The sequence below is a fragment of the Patagioenas fasciata genome, chromosome Z (assembly GCF_037038585.1).
Source record: "Patagioenas fasciata isolate bPatFas1 chromosome Z, bPatFas1.hap1, whole genome shotgun sequence".
Classification (NCBI taxonomy): Eukaryota; Metazoa; Chordata; class Aves; order Columbiformes; family Columbidae; genus Patagioenas; species Patagioenas fasciata.
In genome coordinates, this window is record NC_092560.1 from 15,935,304 (window position 1) to 15,961,991 (window position 26,688).

Below are 26,688 nucleotides of genomic sequence, written 5' to 3' on the forward strand. Positions count from 1 at the left end.
CTGGATGTTGCAACTGCTATATGCAATTGCCACTTCACTCTGCTGAATCAAAATCCCATCTAACGTCAAATGTCTCAAAATAAGTATATTGGGTAATAACACATTAAATTCTCCTCAAGCAGAATATCTGAAAGAGCCTGGTCAGAGTGTGTTGGATGTGAAAAGCAGCAGAACTGCAAGGCAGCATGGTCAGGAAACACCCCACCACATGGTTTGCATCTCCAGCAGAGCTCAGTTTACCCAAGGCAACATACACAGCAGTATAATGCAAAATGGTTTGAAATGGCCACCCCTTTGTAGCATCAAGGGCAAATGAGAAAGATGTAAGAAGATAGACCCACATGTATAAGACCCTACAACCTGCCTACTAATGTAAGGCCACAACTTCATGTAACAAAAGAGGCAGAAGGTGATACTCCTTTCTGACCTTGATTCAGCCTAATTTTTAGTCACTTCAACAATACAATAATAAGAAACCAACAACCTCACATGTATCAAAAAGTAAAACTCTAAATATATTTATTATTCAGGTACATTTGCTTTTCATTGCACAATTTTTTTTTTTATCCCCATGTTTTACAGTTTTTACAAAGCTGTTAGTTTTAGAAACTGTTAAATGATCACTTAAGTCTATTTAGGCACAGTTCATTAACACATAAATCCATTTCCTCCACTTTTTCTTTTCTCTCTGTGTGTAAGATTTATGGTTGCATTTAAGCTCCAAATTGAAATACATTTCACAGTCAATGCTTTTGTGGGCATACTGTCTAAAAAAGAACTTTTGATTAAATAGTCTCGCCTTATCAAATGTTGCCAGCAAAGCCTAAACAAAAGCAACTTCTTTTCCAGAAATGCTGAAATCAACACAATAAAACCATGGTGGCCAACCAGTTCCTATGCTAGTCAGCCACAGGGTAACAAAGAAACAGTCTGGAAAAGATTACTTTAACTGGGAAATAATTTAAATAATTTATTGTGTATGAAAAATGAGCAAAAACAACCTAGCAAAAAAAAAAAAGTGACAAGAAAAGTGTCATATCCACTGGACTGTTGAGGATGCGTCATTTGCTCTCCTTTCTGATAATGACAGCTTGAAAACCACAGTGTCATAACCCTGGGGCTAACCCCTATGAAAATGTCTCTGAAATTTGAGGTTGTCAGGCATGTTTGACACAGCTGAAAAACTGTGAGCTTCTTGATTTCTTACATTGCTCCTCTCTTTGGTGAGAAAGCCTGACCACTTCTGGTGTAAGACTCGTGTTTGGATTAAAGCTCTGTCTGCAGTGAGCTGCTTTTGCATGTAACTGCATGGTGCTCCCAGGGCACAGGAAAGTACATTGTTTCAACAACTTTGTTATTAATATATTACTTTTTACAAAAAGAGTAAAGGGACTCTAAAGGACTCTTCCTGAAAAATACTAATAACTACACCCTCTCTGTAACGCTGCAGAAAGAACCAGCAATATTTGTGACTTTTTAGCACCCACATCTGTTGTTGTTATGTAGAAATGCATGAAATATCTTCAAAAGCTGGGTGAAGTCTTTGCAGCACAGCAAAAGGATTGCTGAAGTCTTTGTGTGATTCTCATGTAAGAGTATTTATTGCCCGTGAGCTCCCTGCTGGCTCTTGCTTTCAGGGATAACCAGAGGGGCATCTCACATGAGCACAGGCAGTGCATAGCCTTTAGTCCCCTTAATAAAGAGTCCGTTTGCAGGAATTTCTGACTATGGAGATTATTTTTTTTTTTTTCAGACTCTGGGAAATCATCACACTTCAGGGAACCAGCAGGGCATAGTATTCATTCCTCCATGTGTCACAACAGAGCTGCACGGTTTAAGATACCTCCATGAGCTCTGCATTTGGGACAAGGAAAAATATTCCCCCTGCAGTGTCACTGCTGTGCTTGGACCCTGGGGCAAACAACAGTACCCCACACCACAGGAACAAGTGAGAGCAAAGTCCCTGCTGCCAACACCACAGCTTTAAATGTTGTCCTCGTTTGTCTGATGAGCACCACAGCTCCACAGCCTCCAGGTGACTGTGACTGGTCTTTGGCAGAAGGAGAGAAAGAAGGCCACCAGCTAAAAGGACCAGAGATCCTCGCTGGACTCTGCAGCTTCTCTGGTGAGAACTAGCACACACCATCGCCCCTTTACAGTGGGACCTCCAAACAGCAACTCTCCTCTACCTATCACAACAGTAGCGGCCCATGGCAGCCCCAGTGCAGCCTCCCACTGAGAGCAGGACTATCCCCAGCACCAGGTCAATGCAGTCACGGCTTTGCCGAGCCACCTGGCTGCAGGCCGAGCTGCAAGATGAGAGGGCTGCACAATGACTGCTTTGGAACTGGAGGTGCCTCTGAAGCTCAGCTGCAGAGTGATCTCCCGGCACAGGAGGGCAGCAGCCACAGGAGCCACTCTGCTGGGTCCAAGGGTGGGAAAAGAAGCTGGCAGCTGCCTTCAGTCTCTTGTCCTCCTGTCATGTCAAGGGGCAGCTAAACAGGTTGTTCCTGGAGCTTAACAGGTGGTTCTCCAGCAGCAGAAGAGCAAGATTTTCCAAAGTCACTCACTACCTATAGTGCATGAGCTTCTGACATGAGTGGGCAAGCAAGGGGAGCCTGAAGAAGCACAGCAATAACTGTCCATCAATAAGTCAGGTGATGATTAGAGAAATGTGACCACCACAAGCTAGGAAAGTCCATGCTGCCTGAAGCATCAATTTTTTCCCCCAGCATAAACTCTTGGAGGAGTTATCCACAGAACTGGAATCTGCTCAAGTTGCCAGGAGTACAGAGAGCTGCAGGCCAGCACACTCAGTACCTGCCTGTGTTCGTGCAGAGGTTTCTGAGTTCCAGCTTCATCTGCTTAATTTGGACATCTCTCTGGTTTACCATCTCACGTAATCTACGAATTTCTTCCTGTTGCTGGTAAAACATCTGCAAAAGCTGTAAGAAAAGTCACATTTTACTTCATTTACACTACAAACATACAGACTTAACCTGTCAAATGCCACCAGTCCTGTCACATCACTTCTGAGAGAAACAGCATCTACACACTGAACATTCAGAGTGCTGCTGCTGTCCACGAGCCTGAACTGTGAGTGCAGGTATTTCTCAGTATCATTTAGTAACACTACATCTGCTTAATTCAATGGAAAAGATCAGAAAAAATAACCCCATACCACTGATACCAAAGAGAGCCTAGACACAGAATATTTGGAGTCCTAGATCCTAGTGGAGTTCTAGTCCTAGTTCCTAGATCTGCCACATCTACTCTGACCTCAGGCAAGTCCTTTTACTTCTCTTTTCCTGTTGATTGTGCTCTGTCCTCTCCATTTGGGACTAGCATGGCTTTCACTGTGCACAAAGCTAGGCACCCAGCTCTGCAAGGGCTGCTTCTCTAACCTCAGGGCGCCAGCTCAGAAACACACAGAAGAATAATGCTTTTTCACACCACGGGGAAATTCAGCTGTGGAAATTCCTGCCCCATCAAGCTGCAGATGCTAAAATCTTGCAGAGCAAAAAAGGGGACCTGACCACAGCTATGGGAAGCAAATCCTTCCAGGGTTCCTAAAAGCAAACAAGCTCCTTGTACTCAAAACTGTCCCTGAGCTGACAGTCATGGAAGATTTGCAAATCACCAGAGATCTAACACTGAACAAGCTTTGGTTACTATAGAGACAGTGGGATGGCCATGGCTGAAAACAGATCATGGAGTTGCCAGGACCTTTTCTGGAGCCATTCCCAGGAGCAGGCTGTGACCAGCAGCCAGCATCAATGGCCCTGCACTCCAAAGTTGTCCCCCAGCTGTGAGCTGTCAAGGCAGAGCCAGCCCCTTTCCCATGTCAGGCTCCACAACACGGTTAGGTGCTTAAGACTACAGGGATGCACCATGTGCCAAGGGAGCAGAGTACACCCACTCCTTTCACAGCCATCCCATGCTGTCTCAGCAGGCTCTCTGAGTGTGGCTCGCATAGGGTATAAACCTGCCTAAACCTCCTCCCATTCTCCAGAGCCTGGAGGTCACAAGAACCCTCTTGTTCCCAGCCAGCCACTGGGCAGGCCTGCACCACAAGGATGCCAAAGAAAGAGTGAATACTGATTGCTCCCTTCATTTCAGAACCCCTCAGCTGGGGTGCTGCTGGTCCACATTTTTTCCTCCCATCTGGCAGCCAGGGCATGCAGAGCTTTTGTCCCCACAAAGAATGAAGAGCTCACACCACTCCAAGTCTATAAAATAAACCCTGCACAGATTCTGTCACCATTTGAATAGCATGCTTTTGCCAGCTGAATCTGGGCTTCCCCCAACAACCCCAAATCTTCACCCCAGACATTCACACCTCATTTTCAGTTTTTGGTGGTGGACGCTCAGATATGTCAAAGCCATTGGAGAGCCACATTTGCTCATTTTTCAGCAACTTCTCCTGCATTTCTGGCTGTTTTCTGCTGTCTTCAGCCCCACTTGGCTTCTGCACGTCCTCCAGTGGCATCCTTCCTCCCTGACCCTGAGGCTGGCTCAGGTCAGTAGTTTTCATGAGTGGCTCTGGCTCAAGAAACTGTGGTAAGGAATTCACAGCTCCATAACCTGGTCTCAGGGATACCAAGAGAGGCCCTGGGAAGGGAGGCAGACAACAGATTAGCACTCACAAACCCCACTGAGAAATCAGCTGTAAGCACTTCATTCAAACAACCTGTAGGTAAAAACATAGAGGAACCTGACTGAAGTGGCTTCCATAGTTCACAGCAGTGATTATTTTAGCCACCAAATTATTTCAGCTTCCAGCCATATTTTTCATGTCTCTCCTTTACCTCCCTTCCTCTTTCTCTGGCAGCTAACAGGCCAGAGAGTGAGTGGCAGCAGCAGCTTATCCAAGCCCTGGGGAGCTGAAGAGCTGGGCAGCTCAACATGTGCTGACCTTTGTTAATTCCATTCAGCCACTCTTGTGCTGTCAGTGCCGGCTTGTCTCCTGTGGTCAAGGGGTAGATGTCTTCCTGGTATGACTCCGACTGCAAGCAAACAAAAGTCCAGAGTTGCTGCGTCAGTGAGGTTTTGGCTTACAGTGACCACAGTGGATTGTGGTGGAGAAAAAAGTTTGTTCCACCTCAGCACAAGGAGTGTCATGAGCACTCACTGGCATGCACATAAAATCTTCTAACCTGCCCTGAGCCTCTCTCCTGCCCATCACAACTCAGAATTGCATATGAAGGCCTATTTTGATTTCTGCCAGTAAGGGCTTTACACATCCAAGCAACAGATTGCGGGAGGCTGGTGACACAGGCTAACCCAGCTCTCCTGAGCTCTGTTCCTGAGGATGAAGAAATACATATGAAGGATGGACACAAGTCACAAATCATTCAGCTGACAGAAACTGGCCAAGGAAATAACATTGGAGGAACATGCCTGACTGGTAGTTGCAACGAGCCTCTTTGAATTCAAGGCACCAATACCTTCCAACATTTCTGAAAGTGTAAGCCATAGTGCTGACATTTACAACGTACCTTTGCTAACACAGTCACTTGGAGCTACCTTAGGTAGCTACAGATACGTGACCCTGCTCATGGGTCATTCTCTAGCCACACCAGGTCTTCTACATCTTCTACTTCTACATCACTCTCTGTGCAATGGGTCATGTCTCACATGCTGCAGAACAACTGTCTGTAACACAACTGCACCTACTGGGTGGAGACCTGGGAACCCATTGTTCTCTTTTTCCCAGGGTGATTCTTCTTCCTTCCACAAGGAGATTATCGTGTCATCCAACATCATGCCAAACCCCTCTCTCTGTTTCATCATTACATCAAACAAATGCCAACAATTGAGGAAGTTTACAGCCAGGTAGTTGACCTAACAGCCAAAGAGACCCCTTGTTGCACCCGAGTAGATAAGACTGGTGAGCACCTCTCAGAAAGCTGGCTGTTACACAGAGACCTAACTCTTGAGTTACACAGCCAGAGTTTGTTTGTAGGGCTGCCCATAAACTGAACAACTTTGTCCCTCAGATGAGGAGAGAGAAAATCCCTTGTTCTACTGACTTTCCTCCCCCATAGAGTAACAGAGGGGAGTCACTGCCCTTTTTTGCACTGATATTTGTCCCAGACATGAACACGAACTTACCCGTCGAGGCACAATCATGGAGATCGGCTCAATCATGTTCTTGGTCGGAATCAGTTTGTAGAAACGAAAGATCTCACAAGTTGACACTTCAAGGCCTCTCTTTGGCATCATTCCTGGTGGGGTAGCAGGAAAGAAACAGGGTATAAATCTCCCTAGAAAACTTAATGTCATCTGCCATGGAAAAACAACACCAAACAACAAAAGAAGTCACAGCATCAGCTCCAGAGCAGAGAGGTCTGAAATCTGCACCCAAAACTGTCTCAATGGCACAAATGACAAGACTAACTTTTTTTTTTTCCTGTCAGGCCAGGGAGTTACACACAACGTCTGTGGTTCTTGTGCTAAGCCTCCTGTTCCTTATTCATTCTCACAAGCTGCAAATAGAGCTACCACGACTGAGCAGAACTGGTAGGTGATACCACAGGATTTGGCTACCAGGATCAGCAGGAAGCGAGTTCAGGACACCTAAACACCAGAATAGCCATATGGGCCAGGATGAAAACCTTTCTCAGTATCCTCCCCCCAACACTGCAGAAGAGAGTATGAGAAGGGTGTGGACATCTACTCTGTCAGAAAGCAGCCTCCGTGTTTCAGGGACTGGCTAAGCCCCACAAGGTCTTTAAGTACCTGGCAACCTCAGTGGATTTCTCTTCCACAAGATTACAACCACATCAATTCCCTTAACAAGAAGATTGCCTCTCCTTGGAAACCTTGCTTCATGGTGTTCTACAGAGGCTTTGTTTTCTACTAATAAAAAATTACTTCATTAAATAGTAGATTCAACACGGACTGTTGTTCCTTACGTTATGTATTCATCTAAATGTGAATCTATACTCCACTTCTCTACAATTGTATTTTGTTTTGGCAGCATCGGGAAGGAAGCTCTTGTGCAATAGCCTTAGTAGGGTTTTTTGTCAGCAGAACAAATCAGGTAAGGCAAGGAGATTTGATTCACTCAGGCTTTTTAAAAACACTTGTATACTTCCTTTTCATGGAAGTCTTTTAAAAAGACCATGACAACAAAATCAGGATGTTGTAGATTGGAAGGATTAATAAAGCTGAATAATGGAGAGATGTTCCAGTTATGTTTTAAGTTATTTATTCCTTTTCAGTAACAGTTTTTTGAAGGAGACCTGCAGGCACAAAATCTAATGCTGCTAAATATCTGTACTAATGTCTTGGAAGAATGAGAGTGTCCCTAGGTGCTGTGGAGCAGTAGCAAATGGTCCTAAAAACACATAAGTCTACAGAAGAATATGGTTTACAGGGTAGGCCAGAAGGTTCAAGTAAGGGCTACCAATAAGGTCTGAGGCTGAAAGTCACACTCTGTAGCTTGAATGAGTTAAACAATGGGTAGTATGCGGACAGGTTCATAAAGAAGGGTCTCCAGCAAAGGAGGGATAGATCAGCTGTGATTAGGGTCTCTCTAAATGGGAAATGCCAGTACATGAGAAAGTAGGCAAGTGATTAGAGTGAAGGCATTCAGACATAGTGCACCCATTACCAGAGAAATCAAAGAGTAGAACAATGTCAACAGTGTTCAATGCCAAAAATCTTGTGGCAGATTCATTAAGGGCAAGGAACATCCTCCACCTTTAAATCCAGACTATCCTCCCTTCCACCTTCACCAGGTGTGTGAGAAGGGATGTAGCACTGATTAGTAAAGCTTTGGAAAGCCACTTGTCATACATAGGTAAGCTGGACCAAGCTGACTGTTGTGCACCTGTAAACCTGGATGGAGACTGGAATCTGACCCACTTTTTTCTAAATTATGCTTTGGATAGTCCTGGATTCCAATAGCCTCAAAACAAAGAAGCCATCATCTTCTTGAAACATTAGACACATGCTGCCACTCACCAATTCCCTTCTGTGGTAAATGAGAACGATATTCCATCAGGTAGTTCAGGTATGGTTTCTCAGGGCTTATCTCATAGTATCGTATATTTCCATCACCCTAAACGCAAAGAAAATGAACATAAGCCATACCCTGCTGTTCAGCATGAGGTTATGAGACGAATGTCTGGTCCCAGAAGCCATGAGGGGTCAAGAAAAGAACCAAATATTTACCCTCACATTCCATTGTGGAAAGGTTAGGGCTCTGCAGCATACCTCCCCCACAGCAAACATGGTAGGTCTGCAGTGAAAATCGTGGCCTGATGCTGCAGCATCAGGCCCCATGCCATCAGCCCATACCCCTAGGTTGATGTGCTTCAGGAGCATCTTTGACTTCAGTCTGATGCGACACAGGCCAGGTGAAGAATGAGACAGGCCAGCATTTGCTGATGTGGAAAGCACTTACCTTTCCTACCACATAAAGCATGTGTGTGTCTGAGTCGTAGAAGGGAAACAGGAGTCCTGAGGAGCCATCTAGATCCTCCTCCAGTAAAGGCACGGAAAGGTCATTCTGGGCAGGACACAGGAAAAACAGTTGTGATCAGCTGTCAGTCACCTCAAGCCAAGGGACACTTTACCTGAACCCCACCTGGCAGCAGCACACAAGAACAGCTGTATAATGATCCTAGGTCACAGACAGCTGCCTGGAGCAGAGGGCAATGCACAGGCTTCTTCAGAGTTCTGTGAGTGGGAAATAGGCACTCTGTCCCTGGGTCTTGATTGAGGTCAGCACCCCAGGACATCAGTTCCTATCACTAGAACATCTCAGGCACTTCACAGTGAGTAAATATGACAAGAAACACCACCTACCTCTGCATGAGCCACCAGATTCATGGAGATGGAGGGGACTTTGGGGCATATCTGCACCACACACCGAATTACTCAGGTTCCCTCACTACCTCTAGTGAAGGCAGTACCTCCACAATAGTGCACCACCCACCACAAGATCAACCCACATCAGCCGAGCAGTCTCCACCCTTCACAGCGGAAAGGTGTCCATTGCAAGGGCAAAAGCTCCCATCGGCCTTTTGCAGGTAAGCCGTGTAGGAGTACATAGCACAGCACTCCACGCACAAGGCTGGCACGCCTTACACAGAGCTATCACAGCACTGCTGAAGGGATAAATGTTGGGATGACCACCAAAGGGGCAGAGTATGCTGTCCCATGGCTGCCATTGTGGCTATTGCCAAATAAATATGTATTTAGCATAGGGTTAATACATATTTTGTCCTGCAGAACTGTCCTGCTGCAGGCTCCAGAAAGCCAGAGTTTCTGTTTAGATGCACTAATGACATAAGTAGATGTGAACATCAGAAAGATGCCTGCTGGGCAGCTTCTGTGCCAATGTCTGTCCCTAAGGAGACTGCACACATCTGGCCTCATGTGGCCAGCTCCTCCAGCAGCTTCGAAGGCAGTGAAACTCTGAAGTGAGACCCATCCATAGTGTGTCAGAGCACTGCTCACCTTTGTAGAAAGCTTTCAGACAGCAGCACAGTGCTTTGCTTCTCACATGTGCAAAGAAACTGTGTTCAACCACAGCCAAATCACAAATCATAAACTTGGTCTACCAGCTTTGTCTGGTACAAAAAGTGACAGCACAACAAAGAGGCAAAAGATTGTGCTGCAAGGTGGTTGGCATAAATGGACAAAATGAGATGCAGACAAAGGAAAAACCTCTCGCTGCACAAGAGAGGCATACAGGAGAGCCAGGTTTTGTAAGGCTAGCAGCAGCCATGATAGGAGACCATGTCTTGGAAGTGACCAATAAGTGCTACCTCAATGCTCTGTCAGGAATTATCAGTAACCAAAAACACATCACTTCTTTTTCTCCATTGAGGGCTTCACTGAGGAAGCTGTATCTAGAGCTTATTTCTCTTTCCAGTAGCAGTAACAATTCTCCACTAAGAGCTGTCTTTAAGTCAGAGACACGGTGATAACCCAAAGGTCCTTTGAATTATTTCTTCCCATGTTGGGCACAGCATTCTTTTTGTTCTGGTGGATTTCTGTGCTGAAAGCTTTGAGAACTTCTTCGGACACTCATACTCAGTTAACAGTGTTATAGCAGTAAGGTCTGTCACACATTAAGAAATAATTTAGCAGCAATGCAGAAGTGATCTGTCACAAACCAATTATTAGGTATTCGGCAGCTGGAAAAGTTGAAGTGGCAGCAAAAGGGAGAAAACTGAAACCGGTTAAGATTGCTGGTTCAACTCACTTGATCCCATAATGCAATTTGCCTATTATTCCACCGAGATGTTCCGGTAGAGAACAGCTTTTTCATGTTTCCAAGGAATAAGACTTTATTGACTCTGTGAGACTTGTAGTTGGCTTCCTATAGGAAGAGAAAGGACACTGCATAAGAAACAGCATCTGTTGCATAGTTACATTTCATATTACATGAGACCTCTGATTCAGTCACAGCTGAAAGCTCTGCTCAGCCCAGCTCAACTACTGCAAGCAGAATTTAATAGAGATCCAAGAAAAGTGCCTTAAACTCCTCAGCAGCATTCCTAAAAGCCCAGTCAATATCTCCAACTATTGATTCACATATTTGAAAGAGGGCAACCCCTATTCATGGTAGAGAGGACTTTTCTATATAGGCAAATCTGTGCAAACACCTACGAAATGCAGTCAGCTTCACCTTACCAGCAGATACAAAGTACAGGCAACAAAAACAACCCTGGCAGTGGGACAAATGTACACTTATGTTCACCTGTCCATCCGATCTCTACAAGCCCTCCTAAGGCATCACTCAGAGGGCTGCAGGAGGGAGCTATGAAAACAGCGTGCTTCAGGAAGGGTTTCAGGGAGCAAGGAGCATGGTAGAAAGATGCAGAAACCCTATTTTCAACAATGACAGTAAGCGTTCCATGGAAACTAGAATGAAGTACTACCATCTGGTGCCTTGGGCAATGCAGGGCACAGGTGTATCTTCTTCAGTGGCAACGAACCTACCCAAAAGCGGAAACACTCCACGGGGTGAGATCAGCTAGATCACAAACCTCTGAACCCAACCTACTTGTAGGACTGTTCCTGCACGAGGGTCTATCAGTCGTATCTTTCTGTCCCTGCAGGCTGTGGCAAGGAGACTGCCATCTGTGTTAAACGACATGGAGAGGACCACATCTTTGTGAGCATCAAGGATCTTCACTGGGTTTGAGATGACAGCCTCCTTGCTGTCAAGGTTCCAGATCATGATCTGAGGCAAAAGAACAAAAAAAATCAGCCCTCTGCTGCCTGAACAACCACGGAATTTGTGTACCCTGTTCACTTCTTCCTCTCTTCTCTACATACATAGGTCTTACCATAATAACTGGTTGCTCTCCAGCATTTAAAATACTCATAATTCCTGGTACTTACAGCATGTATCAGGGACACAATGTCTGCTCAGAATGTCCAATATTCAAAGTTTCTTTGCAACTACATTTCATATATAAAAATGGCCAGCATCAGTGCAGATATTTGCACTAGCACAAGAATGAAGCCAAACAAAAAAGTGCATGACATTACATATTATACCAAATCCAGTAAAGGAAAGGGCTAAGTAGACTGAAATTCATCAAAAGACTGGAAAATTACCAATTGCTTTTGAACTTCTAGCAGTGTCTTTTTGTTTTTGCAGTCACCATGGAATTTCTGACTGAAGAAGGCTTCTGAAGTCTTTAGTATTACCTTACAGCTTTAAATTAAAACAAATTTCAAAAGGCCCTACCAAACAGGGTGTCCCAGGAAGAGAGTTCTGCAGAGAACAGACCCACCTTGTAGTCATAGCCAGAGCTGAAGAGGATGTTATTAGCAGTGGGATGCCATTCAATGAGGCCCACTCTTCGAACATGTCCAAGAAGTTCCTTCTTCGGATTGGTAATGTTTTTTGTTAGAAAGTGCCGGGGGATGTCCCAGATTTTAACCTAAATGGTGCAGAATGGGTATCAGTTAGATTCCTGAGCAAGAAGCCAATTTGGAAGTTACTAAAAACTATTATTCCCTTGGTATTATTATTCTTTTGGTAGTGAATAGGAATGCTTCTATCGTTATTGAATACCAATCCTTTAAACTAGTGTCTTTACTTTTCTGTGGGCCTGAACACTCCTCTTTACCCTCTGTCCTTAGCCAGCAGTTTTACCAGATTGTTTTATCTTTACAATCTAACCCTTACACCTGCCCAAGCCACCAGAACAATTATGAAGAGCTATTCCCACGGGGAAGAAGTAAACCACAGATACTGCAGACGTTGCCTCCTAGCAAACTTTGATCAGGAACAAGCAAATCTGAAATAAACTTCAGCAAAGGCCCCCAGAAGATATTATAGCAATAGCTGATCCAAACAGTCATCCACTCAGTGCTACCTGGTAAAAGAACTGCAAAATTCCCTCATCAGATGACAGCTGTAGTATTGTTTGTTCCATAAAAAATGGCACCAGTGCTAAACACTTTGCAAATGACACAGACATTTATCAAAGTACACAGAAGCCCACCCAGGTGGCCACACAGCAGGTGTCTTGAGTAGAGAGACTGGGCAACACCACATTGAAGTCGCTCAACACCAGGAGCGTGCTGTCTCATACCACGTTAACCTGCAGCCCCCAGTTCTAGAAAGATGCTACATGAAGACAAAAATCCTCTGCCCTCCTGGAGTGGAAGGAGACAGCAGAGGAAACCTGCAAAAGGGATTGAAACCAATGCAGGGAAAAAAAAAAAAAAATCTTTCTAGGATTCTAACAGATGATTAACCCTTTGGTTCAAGGAAAATGACTATGTTTGTCATAACTTTTCTAGGACTTAGCCTTAATCAAAAGGGAAAGGTTCTTCAAATCAGATAATTTATGGAAATTAGGTACACCTGCTCAAGTCTCCCACTGTTTGACTGATGAGGATCATGCCTATCTATGCCGAAGAAGGAGAGGGATAAATGCTGGGACCCACTGAGAAAGATCATGAGCACCCTTCTCAACACTGTTTATCCCACTGAGGAATCAAGTCCATCAGAAACCTATGGACTGTGGGGTCCAGTAGCCTCCAGATCAACTTCTGCAGTGGTAAGAGAAAGCATCACACTCTACAGCTTCAACAGCCGTCACTAAAGGAATGGAGCTGAGAGAGTAGGGAAAGGAAAGATAGATTATGCTCACCCTAAGAAGAACTGCCTAAAATGAACCGTTCACTCCCCATGCTATGAAATGCTGGGTGGTAAATGCAGGCTGGAATCTCAGGATGCATTAAATGACAGAAATCACCAGTGCTTAGTATGAAGAAGAAGCAGGTGTTGAAGCCAGACTTGCCAGGCCAAGCAGGAACACTCCACAAGCTGTCTGCCCTGCGGTATCTTGAAGAAAACCTGACAAAGCAAAGTAAAAGGCACAGAGTTGCCCCTCTAGCCTTGGAGAAGAAGATCTTCAGTAAGCTGAATTCGTACACACTTGATGATTTGTCAAAAGAAACAGAAGGGGTAAGAGGATAAGCCCTCTCCCCATCCTGTTCAAATTCTCAGCCCCTGGCCACTTGCATTGGCCTCAGTCCTATGCCTGACTGGAGCAGCAGTGGGAACTGGAAAGGGCACCTGATGTTCACAGAGATTATCTGTCCCCTCCTGTGCCCGAAAGTACCACTCTACATGCTACAGCTACATACCGCAAAAGGTTGCTGTGATACCACCAAGGTAAGCTCCAGAAAGACTGACTAATGGCCACAAAATCTCTGAGGAATGTGGATGATGGGAGATTTCCACCAGTTCCACAGAAGCCTGCAACCTTCCTCAGAAGCACCAGGGAGACCCAGTCCTGTAAGAGCAATCATATACGTCCTTGCACACAATCCAGAACAGTGGCTAATTCTAATGCTGAGGAACGGCAGAGAGCACTCAAGCCTTTAATAACAGACTTCAAGGAAGGTTTTGGCTCTCATGTCTAGCCCAAAGGAAGTGACAGACACCTCTGAGACCCCAAAAACTTCCTCAGACTTCTCTTAGGACAGAGAAAGTGTTGATGTTGAGGTCTCCCACATTATGCCAAATCTGACCTCTCTAGTACAGACCAGGACAAGTAAGACAGATGTTGACCCCATGGAGGGAGTCCAACAGCAGCCACTAAGATAAAGAGGGGACAGGAGCACAGCTAACCTGAAGGGAGTTGGAAATAAAACAATTTGTTCAGCTCAGGATTGAGAAGGCAAAGGTGACCTCTTCTGGCTGCCCTTTGACTACCTTGCAGGAAGGCACAGAGAAGACAGAGCCAGACTCTTTGGAGGTGAACAAGGAGAATACCAAAGGCAATGGACACAAATGTCAATGTGGGCACTCCCTGGAGATCAGAGGAGCCCTATTTTCCCCAGAAAGGTACTCAGCCCCTGGAGCAAGGGCCCAGTGAGGCCATGGGATCTGTAGCCATGGAGATCTTCCCAACTCGTTTGGACAAGGGTTGGAGCGACATGATTCAACTGGCCTGCTTTGAGCAGGACTTGGACTAAGTGACCTCCACATGTCTAGCTACAAGGTACCAGGAAAGACAGTCATACTAAGAAACACAGTGTGCTGTCCTCACTGCTTAGCAGGGAGGGAAGAGGTGTCCCAACACCATGTCACCATGCAGGGGACCCCTAAGATCCCATTTCCTGGTGCCAGGGTGATGATGGGAGGGTAGTAGAGTCACAAACAGCATGACTTCTTGAAACAATTTCTGGTGCTCAGAACACTGACAAATAGAGTGTTTCCATTATTTAGCCTAACAAATGATCCAGTGCCAAGGTTCAGTAGGAAACTGGAAAATGGAAAAGAAAGCTGGTAGAGAGCAGCACTTCTGCATAGATCCCAGGGTCCTGGTGGACAACAGAATAAATATGACCCAGCAGTATGTCCTGTCAGGGATGAAAGTTAGCAATGTCCTGGTCCGGAACAACAAGAAGATAAGTCACTAGATCAGAGGTGTCAAACCCATTTTCACCAGGGGCCACATCAGCCTTGCAGTTACCTTCAAAGGGCCAGATGTAATTTTAGGACTGTATAAATGTAGGAGAAGTTACATTTATACAGTCCTAAAATTACATCCGGCCCTTTGAAGGCAACCATAAAGTTGATATGGCCCCCAGTGAAAATGAGTTTGATCACCCTGCACAAGATCACAGGGAGCAATTCTCCCTTTTACTCAGGAATCTTTAAAACAACATCTGGAATACTTCATCCAGTTTTGGACATTCCCATGCCAGAAAAATGATCATAAACTTTGGTAAGTCCAGTGGAGGCCACCAGGATACTCAAGAGGCTGTGGCATTTGTCCTGTGAAGAGAGGCTGAGACACATTGGGCTTGCTCATCCTGAAGAAGAGACAGCTTCAGGGGGAACCAAAAGAAGCCTTCAATACTTGCAACACTACTAAGAAAACAGAGCTAGGCTCTGTGTGGAAGTACAGAGTGTGAGGATGTGGTACAGTAGTCACTAACTACACTGGGGAGGTTCTGACTGCATATAAGGAAAAAATTCCCCATGGGAGTGGCAAGGAACAGGTTGCCCAGAGAGGTGGTGAAACTTCCATCCTTAGAAGTTTTCAAGAATCAGTTCCATGGACCTGCACAGGAGGTGGAGGTAGAGACGGCCCAAGCTCCCTTTCAACACAAATGGTTCTGTGATTCTGTAACTGCAGCAGGAAACTTCAAAGCCTGTGCTCCTCATCTGAGGCTCGAAAGAACGGTCGTGGTGATGCCTTCCTGCCACAAGTCCCTTCTGAGACAATGAGAAAACCTGGCATACGGGTTTGCAGATAAAATAAAATGCCTTGAGAGAGCCCAGGAACTGAAAGGAGCCTTCAAAAGAGACATGCATATCCAAAGAAGCAAAGGCAAATTACTAAACAGGAAGGACAATTCCAAGAGCCTAGATTTCCAATTCAAGAGTGATTTTTGGCAGAGATGAAATGGCAGAGGATGTGCACCAAGCTGCAGCTGAAGGACATGACAAAGAAAACCTCTCTGATGCTGTGTGGCAGAGCAGGATCATACACAGTGAGAGAAAATACATACGGGATCTCTGGAAAAAAGCAGAGCAGTTAGTCAGATGCCCTCACTATCACAGAAGCCAACATCACACTTGTGACAGGACATCAAAAGCAACCTCTCAGTGGGTACGTATGGGCTAAACTGTCCCTTGCAAACATGAACTGAATCTTTCAATTTCTAATAACTAGTCTACACGTAGACTGAAGTAAAATATGTGACTGCATCTTAATTATACTAAATACAGCCAAACTACCTACTGCCTCAAACATCAGCCTGATATTATGTATTCAATATCTATTTATAGGTTTGCATTAAGATGAATCTCTGCATCTCTGGAGACTTCCTGTGGTTTCAGTAGGAAAATGCTCATTCCATTTATGCCTCTTGCAGAGCAGGATGACACAGATTCCTCAGCTACCCTATAACTGATCAATATGACTTACCAAAGTAACTGAGTGCAGGAACAAGCTCAAACTTGCTCTGCAGGAAATTAATCTGAAATAGCTGTTCCAGATTACATTGTGTCGAAGTTTTTATTCTACAATAAAGAGCTTCATAGTGATTAAACTTGAATAGTTATTCTCTTTAAAAGTCATATTCTGTTTTTCTCATGCAAACACACCCAAAAAGATGTAAGCCTCCATAAAACATATCTTCCTCCTCACGTTGACTTCGGTACATCATCCAGAAGGGATCACACAAGTCTGACCTCAGAAGAAAGACAGGAATCTTAGTCTTGTCTGATTTTTTTTAATTAGTATACATATGCTTTCACATCTGATCCATGGACCTTTTGGTTTCTTTTTTACTTCTTTCCCCAAAAAGCACATAAGCTGGGTAATAACACAGAGCACAAGCTGGTAAACTTACTGTGGCATCTTCTGAACACGACGCTATTACAAAGTCATTGAATGGGTTCCACTTGATGTCGAGAACATTCCCTTTGTGCCCACATATTTTGGGATAATGTGGGTCAAGCTTGCCTGTCTGGAAGAAAACAAACATCATCAAACATGAAGTGAGCTATGGAATAACAGGATATTTTCAAGGAAGATCCAAGCCAGTTCCAGCAAGAAACCTCTTTGTGATTGTTATGCTCCAAATACCCTGTGTGTTCTCTATCTGTTGAAAATGGGTTTTTGCTGTCCCTGCAAGGCAAGTCTTGATGATATCTATAAAAAGAAAGGAAAGAAGTCCTCATGCCTTCTTAGGTGTACACTGCAGTCAGGAAATCTGTACACATGCAGCAGCTGAGACTGTTGAAGTTAGGAGCAAATACTTGGTTCAGACACCAGAATGAAATGTAGACAGGCAGCACTTATGAATGAGTCGAATCTTCCACATTTTTAAAAGCTCTTGGGGAAAAAAAAAAAAAAAATGCACTAAGAAGTATTGAGGGCCTTGTGCCACATGGGGGCTGTGTTGCATCAGGATAAACCCACACTGCAGTCACCATCTCTGCTACAAAGTCAGGTCAGTGTATTTGCTAAGTGCTAGAAAACGTGCTAGGGAATTTATTAACATTGAATCAGCACTTGCTTCCCCCTGTCAGGAGCAGAAGTGTGAGAAGCTCCAGGAACCACCTTTCATCCCAGACATCTGTCCAAGAGCAAAGCTGAGCCACCTAAGGAGAGAGAGACACAGTGGCAGGCTGGTGATGCTCACCTGCTTACTTCCATTGCTTCTGGAAGAAGCATGAACCCCTCCTGGAAAGCAGACACTTCCGTTGTCTCCAGGAGCAGACCTCTCCAGAGGTGGGCCTTAAGAGTGCACAGCAGAAGGGAATCAATATTGGCCACAAAATGGATGCGGCTACGAAGTAATTTTCCCAGCCTTGGAAATTTGTATGGTTTTGAATGCAGAACGTGACATGACATGTAATTATTCTGGCTTCACTGGAAAGTTTGTCACATAGACTGGGACTAACCTGCTCTAAACTTGAACACCCAGAGGGCTTTGAAATGTAAAAGACCTTGTTTTTTAGACTACAGTCTAAAACAATTCCCTTTTATAGCACCAACAATACAAAGAGACTTGGGAAGGCAGAAGGCAGATAAAAGGCCTTTAATAAGAAGCGTTCCCCCACCCACAGTGTCCTTTTGCAGGCTTTAGGGCTTGGTTTCAAGCTGGCAACTCAACAGGCTGGGCAGCCAGCTCCATAGGGATCCCTTGATCCCTCTGGGAACTCCATCCCCTCCCAGAGCTGGCTGCCTGTCCCCTCCCCACTTCATCTGGGAGACTCCCAGGCTGCCCTGAGCCTGCTTTGCCTGCCCCATCCTGCAAGGCTCTCCTACCCCCATGTCTCCATCAGGTTCAGCTGGCCCTGGAACGGAGCAGCCACCAGTCCCACCTGCCCCAGTGCAACCCTGCAGCCCTGGGACAGACCAGGACCCACAACACAGGGACCTGCTGGCTGCCAGCAAGCGTTAAGTGGCAGGTAGGGCTGATGGTCTCAGATGCACATTTGCATGTGCAAGTGAAGCTCTCCTTCTGTCTTGTGCTGGGGGAAATTTTGTTTCACAGATCAAAAACTATTTCAGTAACTTGATGTCTTATCATTCATGCAGAGGTACCCGGCTTCCACTTACTTGCACAGCATGAAAATGAGTAGTTTTTCAACCACGCACTTTATAAACTCCCAGCATTTTTTAAAAGTAGCCAAATGGGGAGTTCCTTGACAAAAAGCACTTCTAATGGGACAGTTATGAAAACTCTCCCAGCAGATTTGTACAGAGTAGATTACCATGAGACATGTCAGCCCCACTTCTCAGGTGTTCTCCAAAGGGCACTAACATACCTCATCATCACATCATGGCACTGCACTCATATATGGCATCACTAAGGTAAGGCCTGAGGGCTCATCACAGGCTTAATTTCATAGTCCTTGTCCCCAGAGAGAAGGGAGCAGGATTTGTGTCTAGGAGGTCTACATGACCACAGATGTCCTCCTTTTCACACCTGGTGCTAGCACACTGAAATACTGGAGACTGCAAAGGCTTAGGCACAAATATCTCCCTGTCCCTTGGGACTTTGTTCTCATTTTGCTACCTCTTTGCTTTATGCTGCAAAGGAAGAGACAGATGCAGTCTCAACCACGTCTGGTCATCAACAAAGGAAAGATGCAAGCCTTTGTCTTTCAAAGGAAGGCCACACAACTGCCCTCTGAGTCCAGCTCTTTCCCTGGCATGTGATGCTTGCGGTGCATGCACTTCCCCAACACACCTGTGTCAGACACCAGTCTACACCCAGGCCACACTGTGAGAAAGCAGCTCATCTGCCAGTTAAAGTCACTGAGCTTGTGTCTCCTAAGACTTGTACGATTTACAAAGCACTCAGTTTGTTTCAGAACTCTTTCTCTACATAATCTCTGCTGTTCCCAACCCTAACTGACCCCCAGGTTCTCAAAGAAGAATGGTGCAGGAGGCAAGAAGCAGTATTTATCCATGGAGAGAAGAGAAAGCTCGGTGTCCATGACTCAGCTGGAGAGGAGCACAACAAACAAGGAGGTACAGTGAAACAGAGCAAGTTTGAGCCTATATTTGAGCACATCCTGAGGCAGGCAACCCCTCCAGTAGCGCATGTGGAATGAACTCAAAAAAGCATTGAAGGGACAAGACCAGCTCCCCAGGTAGGCTGTTATCCTCCCCAGAAAGTGCAGCCCTCCCTGTCCTGGCTACCATCTCCCAGTTTTGCTGAATGTGATGTCTTGGCTCTTGGGCTTTTCTTCCATACTGTGTCATACTTGGGATGTGACAAAAGTAACCACAGACCAGATGTCCATCATTAGAGGGCAATACTGTCCCAGGCACACATCTCCAGACTAGGCTGCCTTTGGTGCCCTGGCAGCCAGGCCCACAAGCCAAGAGCACAGTATACTCTCTACCATGGGTCACCATCACAGGAGGTGGCAGCCACAAACACCACCTCCAGGAGCATAAGTTGAAAGTTTTCTGTAGGTGGCACCAGTTTGGAAGCGTATAATGAAAAAAAAAGTAACTGGTATTGCAGCCCCCAGACTGAGAGAACGCCCTTCTGTGAGTGGCTGAGGCTGCTCTCCCCCCCAGCATGGGTGAGGAACAGGTATTCAGAGAACAGCAGTACAAAGCACAGCACATACAGATCCTTCCCCTGATCCACCAAAGGTGAATCCCCAGAGGACTTCCTGAACTAAACCAACTCTTCTCCGTAACTCCATCCTGGTTTGAACCCCTTAATTCTTCCAACGCAGTGAGCTCCACATCTGAACTGCAGAAGCATACACATCTGCTGCTAGCAGTCTGCTCCCTAGTCTCCAGGATCCCCTTCACCATACAAATCAAGAAGAATTGCTCCTTACACTTCTTCCCACCTTCTTCACAGTTTTATACATCTCATTCATCTGTCTTTTTTTCCCAGACCGATTGAGGGCTAACCTACAAAGTCTTTACTCATATGAAAGCAGTTCCACATTTTCATTAATGTACTTTAATTATCCTTTTCTGTATCTCCTAGTTCTACCATGCCTTTGATTTCTGCAAGCAGTATTTCAGATCTGGGTGGAGTATGTGAGCACGTGTTAAGAACAGAAGAATTGCTACAAAGACTAGCCAACCTGAGAAGAGGTGAGAAGACAGAAGAATTAATATTAAGCAGTACAAGCACCTTCAGCTCATTTTGCCAACACTTCGAGAGCTGGGTCCCACCCTCTGCCCCAGAGTCATCAGCTGCTTACAGATGCAGCTCGGTGATAACAACAAGTTCTTCAACCTCAACACATCATGGCAGAGGGGAGAGAAGGCACTCAGTCAAGAAAAACAGGGTAGTGGTTAATTTTAAATGGACTGTCTCTGAAGAGCACCAGAGTTGAAGGAGCTGAGTAAAGAAAGAATAGAAGGACCAAGAACTGTGCTAGGTTCTTCAAGCATAGCCAGTTCACTTTCTTCCTTAGCAAATACACACTGAAAAAGTGGCATTGCAATACCACCATCAATTGACTTCTAATTGAAGGCTGAACTTCCGCCTTGATTCCAGAGAGCTCATACTCTCATATCAAAGTTAATTCATATTACTGCATGCCTAATTTTTCTGAAGCAATAAACATCAGACAGACAGCTTTTCCCTCTCATCAGATCAGATTCTGTTTCTGAAAGGGACGTTTTTCCAGCACAAGTGCTTGAAGCTTAAGAGCTTCATCACCTGATATCAGAGTCTCCATTATTTCTCTCTCGAGGTTTGATTGAGGCACGACAATAAACTGCAGCAGAAGTATTGTTAACCCCCACAGCCCCCACTTCCCCCTTCAGCTCCTCCCTCTCCCTCTTCCCACTAAGGACAGGTGATCAGGAGGGAAAGAAGGACAGGGAGAAGAGAGTTGGAAAAATTAAAAATATCTTACTAATACTACTAATAAAAATAGAGAAAATAGCACAAAATATACAAAACAAATCTTGAAAGTCTCAGCAACTGCAGAGCCGGCACCTGAAGTCATGGACTGGACCCTACAGCCAACTGGATCTGGATTCAGTCTGTCACTAGGCCTCAGTTCACAGGGAGGACTTGCAAGGTCCTCTCCTAATGTCAGCCATGAGGAAAACAGGGACAAGATTCTCGTGATCTCCCACTTTTATATGAAGTATCATGTGAATGGGATGGAATACTTCAGTTGGTCAGTTTTTTGGTCATCTGTTTCTCGTTGCTCATAAATTCTTATCAATGACTTTGCATGCCATTGCTATGTCTACCAAAACATGTATCTGGCTTTTCGGAAAAAATGCAACTAACATGAAGGCTTTAGCTGACAGGCAGATTCACTAGAAAAGAAACTTATTTTTAACAAAACCAGGACATTCTCAAAGGAGAAGGTAGAGCAAAACATATATTACCCTTTGGTCACAGCTGAAGCCATACCACTAAAGCATCTCTGAGTTTTTGCCCTCTATACCTACTAACTGCTTTTTTATTCACAACTGTCCCAGGATACAAACACCAGAACAGCTCCTGCTGATTGTACAAGAAAGGCAAATGAGATATGAAATGAAAGGGAGTGCTAAAAAACTGCAAACAGCAATGTAAGACATAAGTATATACATCCCAGCTGTTACCTGCTGGGGCATTTGGAGTCTCTTCCATCATTTTGCAATTCAGACAATAGCATCAATTAAATATCCTCTCCACAAGCTAGCTCCCTAGAAAGTCTGGCTCTCCTCCAGCCTCTCAAAAGCTGGTTCTCCTCGGTGGAGCTCACCTGCTGGATGGGAATGACAAGGAAAGCACCGCCACCTGCACACTCAGTCACCACTGCAATGAAGTAGGGGTTCACAGCACAGAAGTTGTTGTCGTGGACATTGTGGGTGATGGGCACACAGTCATAGCATTTCTCCTTGCTGGCAGGTTTGCCATACACGTGGCGGAACTTGGAGCTGCGGTATTGCGGGTGCCACGACATCTGCAGGGGAAGAAACACAAAGTCCCATGACACAATGACCAAATATGCCAGCAGGGGTCACAGAGCCCCACTCCCTCTCCACAACACAGGCTCACCCTCCCCATTTGAGCTCCTTGTACCAACCCTTAGCCAGCAAGCAGCAGCCATGTTTTCCTCTGCTGGTCCTCACCCCTTTGGCATGACCCATCTCCGCACTCTTCGCCCACCTCTGATGGACAGAAGACAGTGCAGGAGAGAAGACAGCCCTCTGCACCGCCAGCCAGCTGGGCTGTGCATGCACCAGTAGTCCTTGTCACTGAGGTAGTGACACAGCAGCAAGTTGAAGAAGAGATGAATCCCAGTAGCATAGAGCTCAGGAAGCATGGAAGCTACAACATCTTGGGTGAGGAAAGCCTGAAAGATGATGAGTGAATGAGCCAGTCTGGATGCATGCTTCATTTAGACCTCAGGTGGTTCAGGACCAAAAATCAGTCTAAATTTTGCTCACATGAAGGGAAAAAAAAAGAAAGAGGTTTGACAGACCATACAGTTACAGTCGCCAGTTGTCTTCTTCCCCACTGATAACAACGTTCTGCACATATTGTTTGTAACTGCACCGCAGCAGTCTGACAGACAGCATTTCAAATGGTGTATAAATGAGAAAATAAAGCAGGCTAAACACAAGAATCCCTTCCCACAAAGAGCTTAATGGAACTGACGCTACTGATTTAAAATAGGAAACTACCAGTGTTGGACAGAAAAGGCGATTGGGACTATTAACTCCTGCACTTTCCACAAGACCTGGACAGTAGAAGGTACACAGCGGGGATGATAAGATCCTGCTGCCCAAAGGAAAAGAAATGCAGATCAGCCAAGAAAGTTATGGGTAAAAGAGAGCCCCACACAATCGGCTGGAAGTACAGGCAAAGACTGGGAGAGGTTTTGCCACATATTTATGCATTTAATATGCATTGGGTGAACAGTATCATCTGTGATGCTGGATCAATGATACTCCAGTTTGAGACAGGAACCCAAGCAAGCAGCTTTTGAGCTACAGCAAGACTTAAATTGCTCACTCAGGTGGGTTAGCATTTGAAGGGAAGCATGTACTCAATGGCAAGAAGCCAAGTGCATCATTACCTGACAAGCAGGGGTCTAAGCAATTCTAAACCAAAATGTCCTTATTGCTGGCATGGTATTGAATCCTCCTAGAATGACTGCTAAATGTTAGAAAGACATATTGCTTGATCCTGGGCAGTCAAACTGGAACTTTACAAGCACTCATCAACACAGAGATCCACCAAGCTCACATCCCGTGTCACACTGGAAAATCTGGGCTATGAATAGTGCTAGGACACAAGTCCTGTCCCAGTTCCTGCCTCCTCCCAATCTACTGGCACAGTTCAGAGCCAACCCCACCTTGGAAAAACACACACACTTGTAAAAAAATCAGTCCTGGCAGATCACTGGTTGCTTTCCGAGCCATTTTTATCGCTCACTTTTGCCTTGGTATGTTTTACCTATGTTAACCCTGCATTTGTCTGTATTCTTAGCTGAATAAATTATTTGTGCAACAAACATTAGGTGCAAATGATTTCTAACACAGTAAAGGCTACCTATCCCAAACAAAAAATTAAGAAATGCAAGTTACTTGAATACGAAAGCAGTGATCCTGGGAAGCTAATCTTGGAAGAAGGGATGTTCACAGGCAGAAATACGTCTGAGGTTATATGCAATTGTTTAGGTGAGTCCCAGAGGTGCAGCATTCTCAAACAACTTCACACTCATTACAGCTTTAGTGGTAAGGTTTACTCACACCAAACAACAATGACAACAACAACAACAACAACAACAAACAACACAACAACAACAACAACCACAAACAAAAAAATTGTACTGTCTGGATACAACAGTTCCTCCTTAGAGCAGGAATATTATCTTCACAAAAAGAAAATAATTACCTGCTGTCGTGTTTTAACCCAAGCTAGCAACATAACCATGACAGCAAATTGCTCACTCCCCACTCCCCTCCCCCTGGCCCCCACCACCCAAACGGGAGAAAATCGAAAGGAAAGGGAGAAACCTGGACTGAGATAAACACAGTGTAATAAAATAATAAAATACTGATACACTACGCGTGTGTGTGTGTGTATGTGTGTCTGTGTATGTATGTATATATATGAGAAACAGAATATAAAATAAAAGTTACTCAATCCAATTTCTCACGAACTCCGTCCATGCCGAGCAGCCAGTCCCAGGAAGCAGCACCTGGTTCCAACAGCTGATTCCGGAGAGACAAAAGATGAAAAAGGCAGAAAGGCCCAGAGGCCTCTGTAAAATGGCAGGATGGAAAAAGGTTGAAATAAAGATACTCCAAAACAAAACTCCCCAGAAGAGGTCTCTGTTCGAGCTCCAGCAAAGAGTGAAAGCAAGAAGAGACAGAGCAGGGAAGATCCCGACTCTCCTTAAATATGAAGCATGACACTAGTGGGATGGAATACTCTTATTGATCAGTCTGGATGTCAGTCAAGCTCTGCCCCATCTATGCTCCCTTTCCTCGACACCTCACACCTGTGGGCAAAGTGCTCAGAATGTTCTTGGCTCTCAGACCAGAGCAATTAAAAACATTAACTAAATTCAAACAACAACTACAGCAAAGAAAGGTTTCTAACTGCATGAGGAAGACCCCAAGCAGGTCCCCAGTGCAGTCTGCCTTCATGCAGCTTGCCCAGATTTGCCCTTCCACTGCTATCAGGGCAACATAGGCACCAGTCACAGGCCACTGGCAGCCCATTTCCATCAACAGTCCCCCAGCCTCTTTGCTCAGCTCCTGTGCTTGCATGGCAGGGCAGAAGGGGCCCCCCGGTCTACAGCTATGGGTCTCTTCCTTGTTTTCTTCATAAAGCAGCAGGTTTTCCAGTCACTTCTGCTCCTCCTCCCTCTACTTTCCTGGAAGGAAGGGGTTGGTTTATTCACTCCTCATTTGGTAATTCAAACATCTTGATCAGCCTCCTCTCTTCATCCTGCTAGAGATGCCACTTCTGAACACGGCTGCAGTGAGACACACAGAGAGCCAAGCAGCAGCCCAGATAGAGAAGCTGGAAAGAGCTCAGCTGGGAAAAACACTTCTCTAAACGGCTGCTATGGAGCAGCTCCCCAGTGCCCCTTTAGGAAAAATAATGCTGCATCCCTGTACCAGGAAGAGATAACTGGTCTTTCATCTTCTGTCTTCCATCACTGCAAGACTGTCAGGTCCTCAAAACAGCTTTCTCACAGAATGGTAACAGCTTCCTGGCAGCAAGCAGAGATGGCTGCCTGGGCCACCAGCAGTGTTTCCCACCATTCACTCTTGGAGGGAAGCCCACTTTGAATCTTTCTCCATCTTGGATGACTCCTGCAGCAGAGCAGCCCTCGCCTTCTCCATAAGGAGCTAATTTCACATCAAACCAGTCCACCCAAGCCATGTCACACTGACACATTTCCAAGTTCATCTCATGCTTTCCATGCCCCACTCTTGCATACCACTCCAGCATCAGGAGATAGGTCCTTTCACTGCTGGGGGCAGGGGGCTGGGGTGGCTGCAGCATTGTCACAGCTGACTCCATGGGCCACAGAGAGATAGCTGCAAAGTCCTCCCTAGAACAGGAGGCAGTAGTACCTCCAGGGGAGCCCCCTCTCCCCCATCTTTCTGTGGCAAGCAGGAGACCCTGGTGTGCAAGTAACTTTCCTCAGTTCTTACAAAGCTGCTGAGGCTCTGGCTGTACTTTTCACCTACCCATCCACATTCAAGGCCCCACCACACTGCAGGACCTTCTCACCAACCTCCTCCTGTGTGATCAGGGCTAGGCTTCCACTTCCAGAAGAAAAGGGAGCTGGACAAGGAGATCCTCACAGTAGCGAGGCTACATCTGGTTCCTCTCCACTCACAGCAGCAGGCAGAGCCCTGGGCATCCATTACCTCCTTGAGCCCATCCTGGGGTGGTGGGATCTGCTTAGCATTCCCTGCAAGGCCCTTCTTTCTCATTTTTAAAGGTTCACTTCCCTCTTCTCCATTTTCAGGTTTTGCCGTCACGCTCACTTGGTTTCCTTCCAGTTTTCTTCTCCACAGCACAGAAGGGCAAATGGGTACACCAGGCAAAAGAAGGTGAGCACTGTCCCAACATGCAGAGGTGGGCTTAGGAAAAAAAAGTCTGACAAGTGATATGAAGGGCAACAAGAAAGGTTCCTAGAGGTACCACGGCAGTAAAAGGACAACTGTAGAAAATGTAGGCCTGCTGAAAACACATTTGTTCACC

The 26,688-nt window shown here is 45.5% G+C and overlaps 1 protein-coding gene across 1 annotated transcript in view; it reads right to left on the reverse strand.

Annotated features, from left to right (window-relative positions):
• Window positions 1–494: 494 nt before the first annotated feature.
• CORO2A (coronin 2A) overlaps window positions 495–26,688 on the reverse strand; it is a 56,277-nt gene continuing 30,083 nt past the window's right edge. Inside the window, exons 2-12 of the mRNA XM_065861410.2 lie at window positions 22,214–22,414; window positions 16,861–16,977; window positions 11,766–11,915; window positions 11,027–11,206; window positions 10,223–10,339; window positions 8,414–8,518; window positions 7,972–8,068; window positions 6,115–6,227; window positions 4,916–5,006; window positions 4,340–4,611; window positions 495–2,945 (exon numbers count right to left, since the gene is read on the reverse strand). Coding sequence (XP_065717482.1) covers window positions 2,814–2,945; window positions 4,340–4,611; window positions 4,916–5,006; window positions 6,115–6,227; window positions 7,972–8,068; window positions 8,414–8,518; window positions 10,223–10,339; window positions 11,027–11,206; window positions 11,766–11,915; window positions 16,861–16,977; window positions 22,214–22,414 — 1,575 coding nt within the window. The 3' untranslated portion in view covers window positions 495–2,813. The remainder of the gene's footprint in view (window positions 2,946–4,339; window positions 4,612–4,915; window positions 5,007–6,114; window positions 6,228–7,971; window positions 8,069–8,413; window positions 8,519–10,222; window positions 10,340–11,026; window positions 11,207–11,765; window positions 11,916–16,860; window positions 16,978–22,213; window positions 22,415–26,688) is intronic.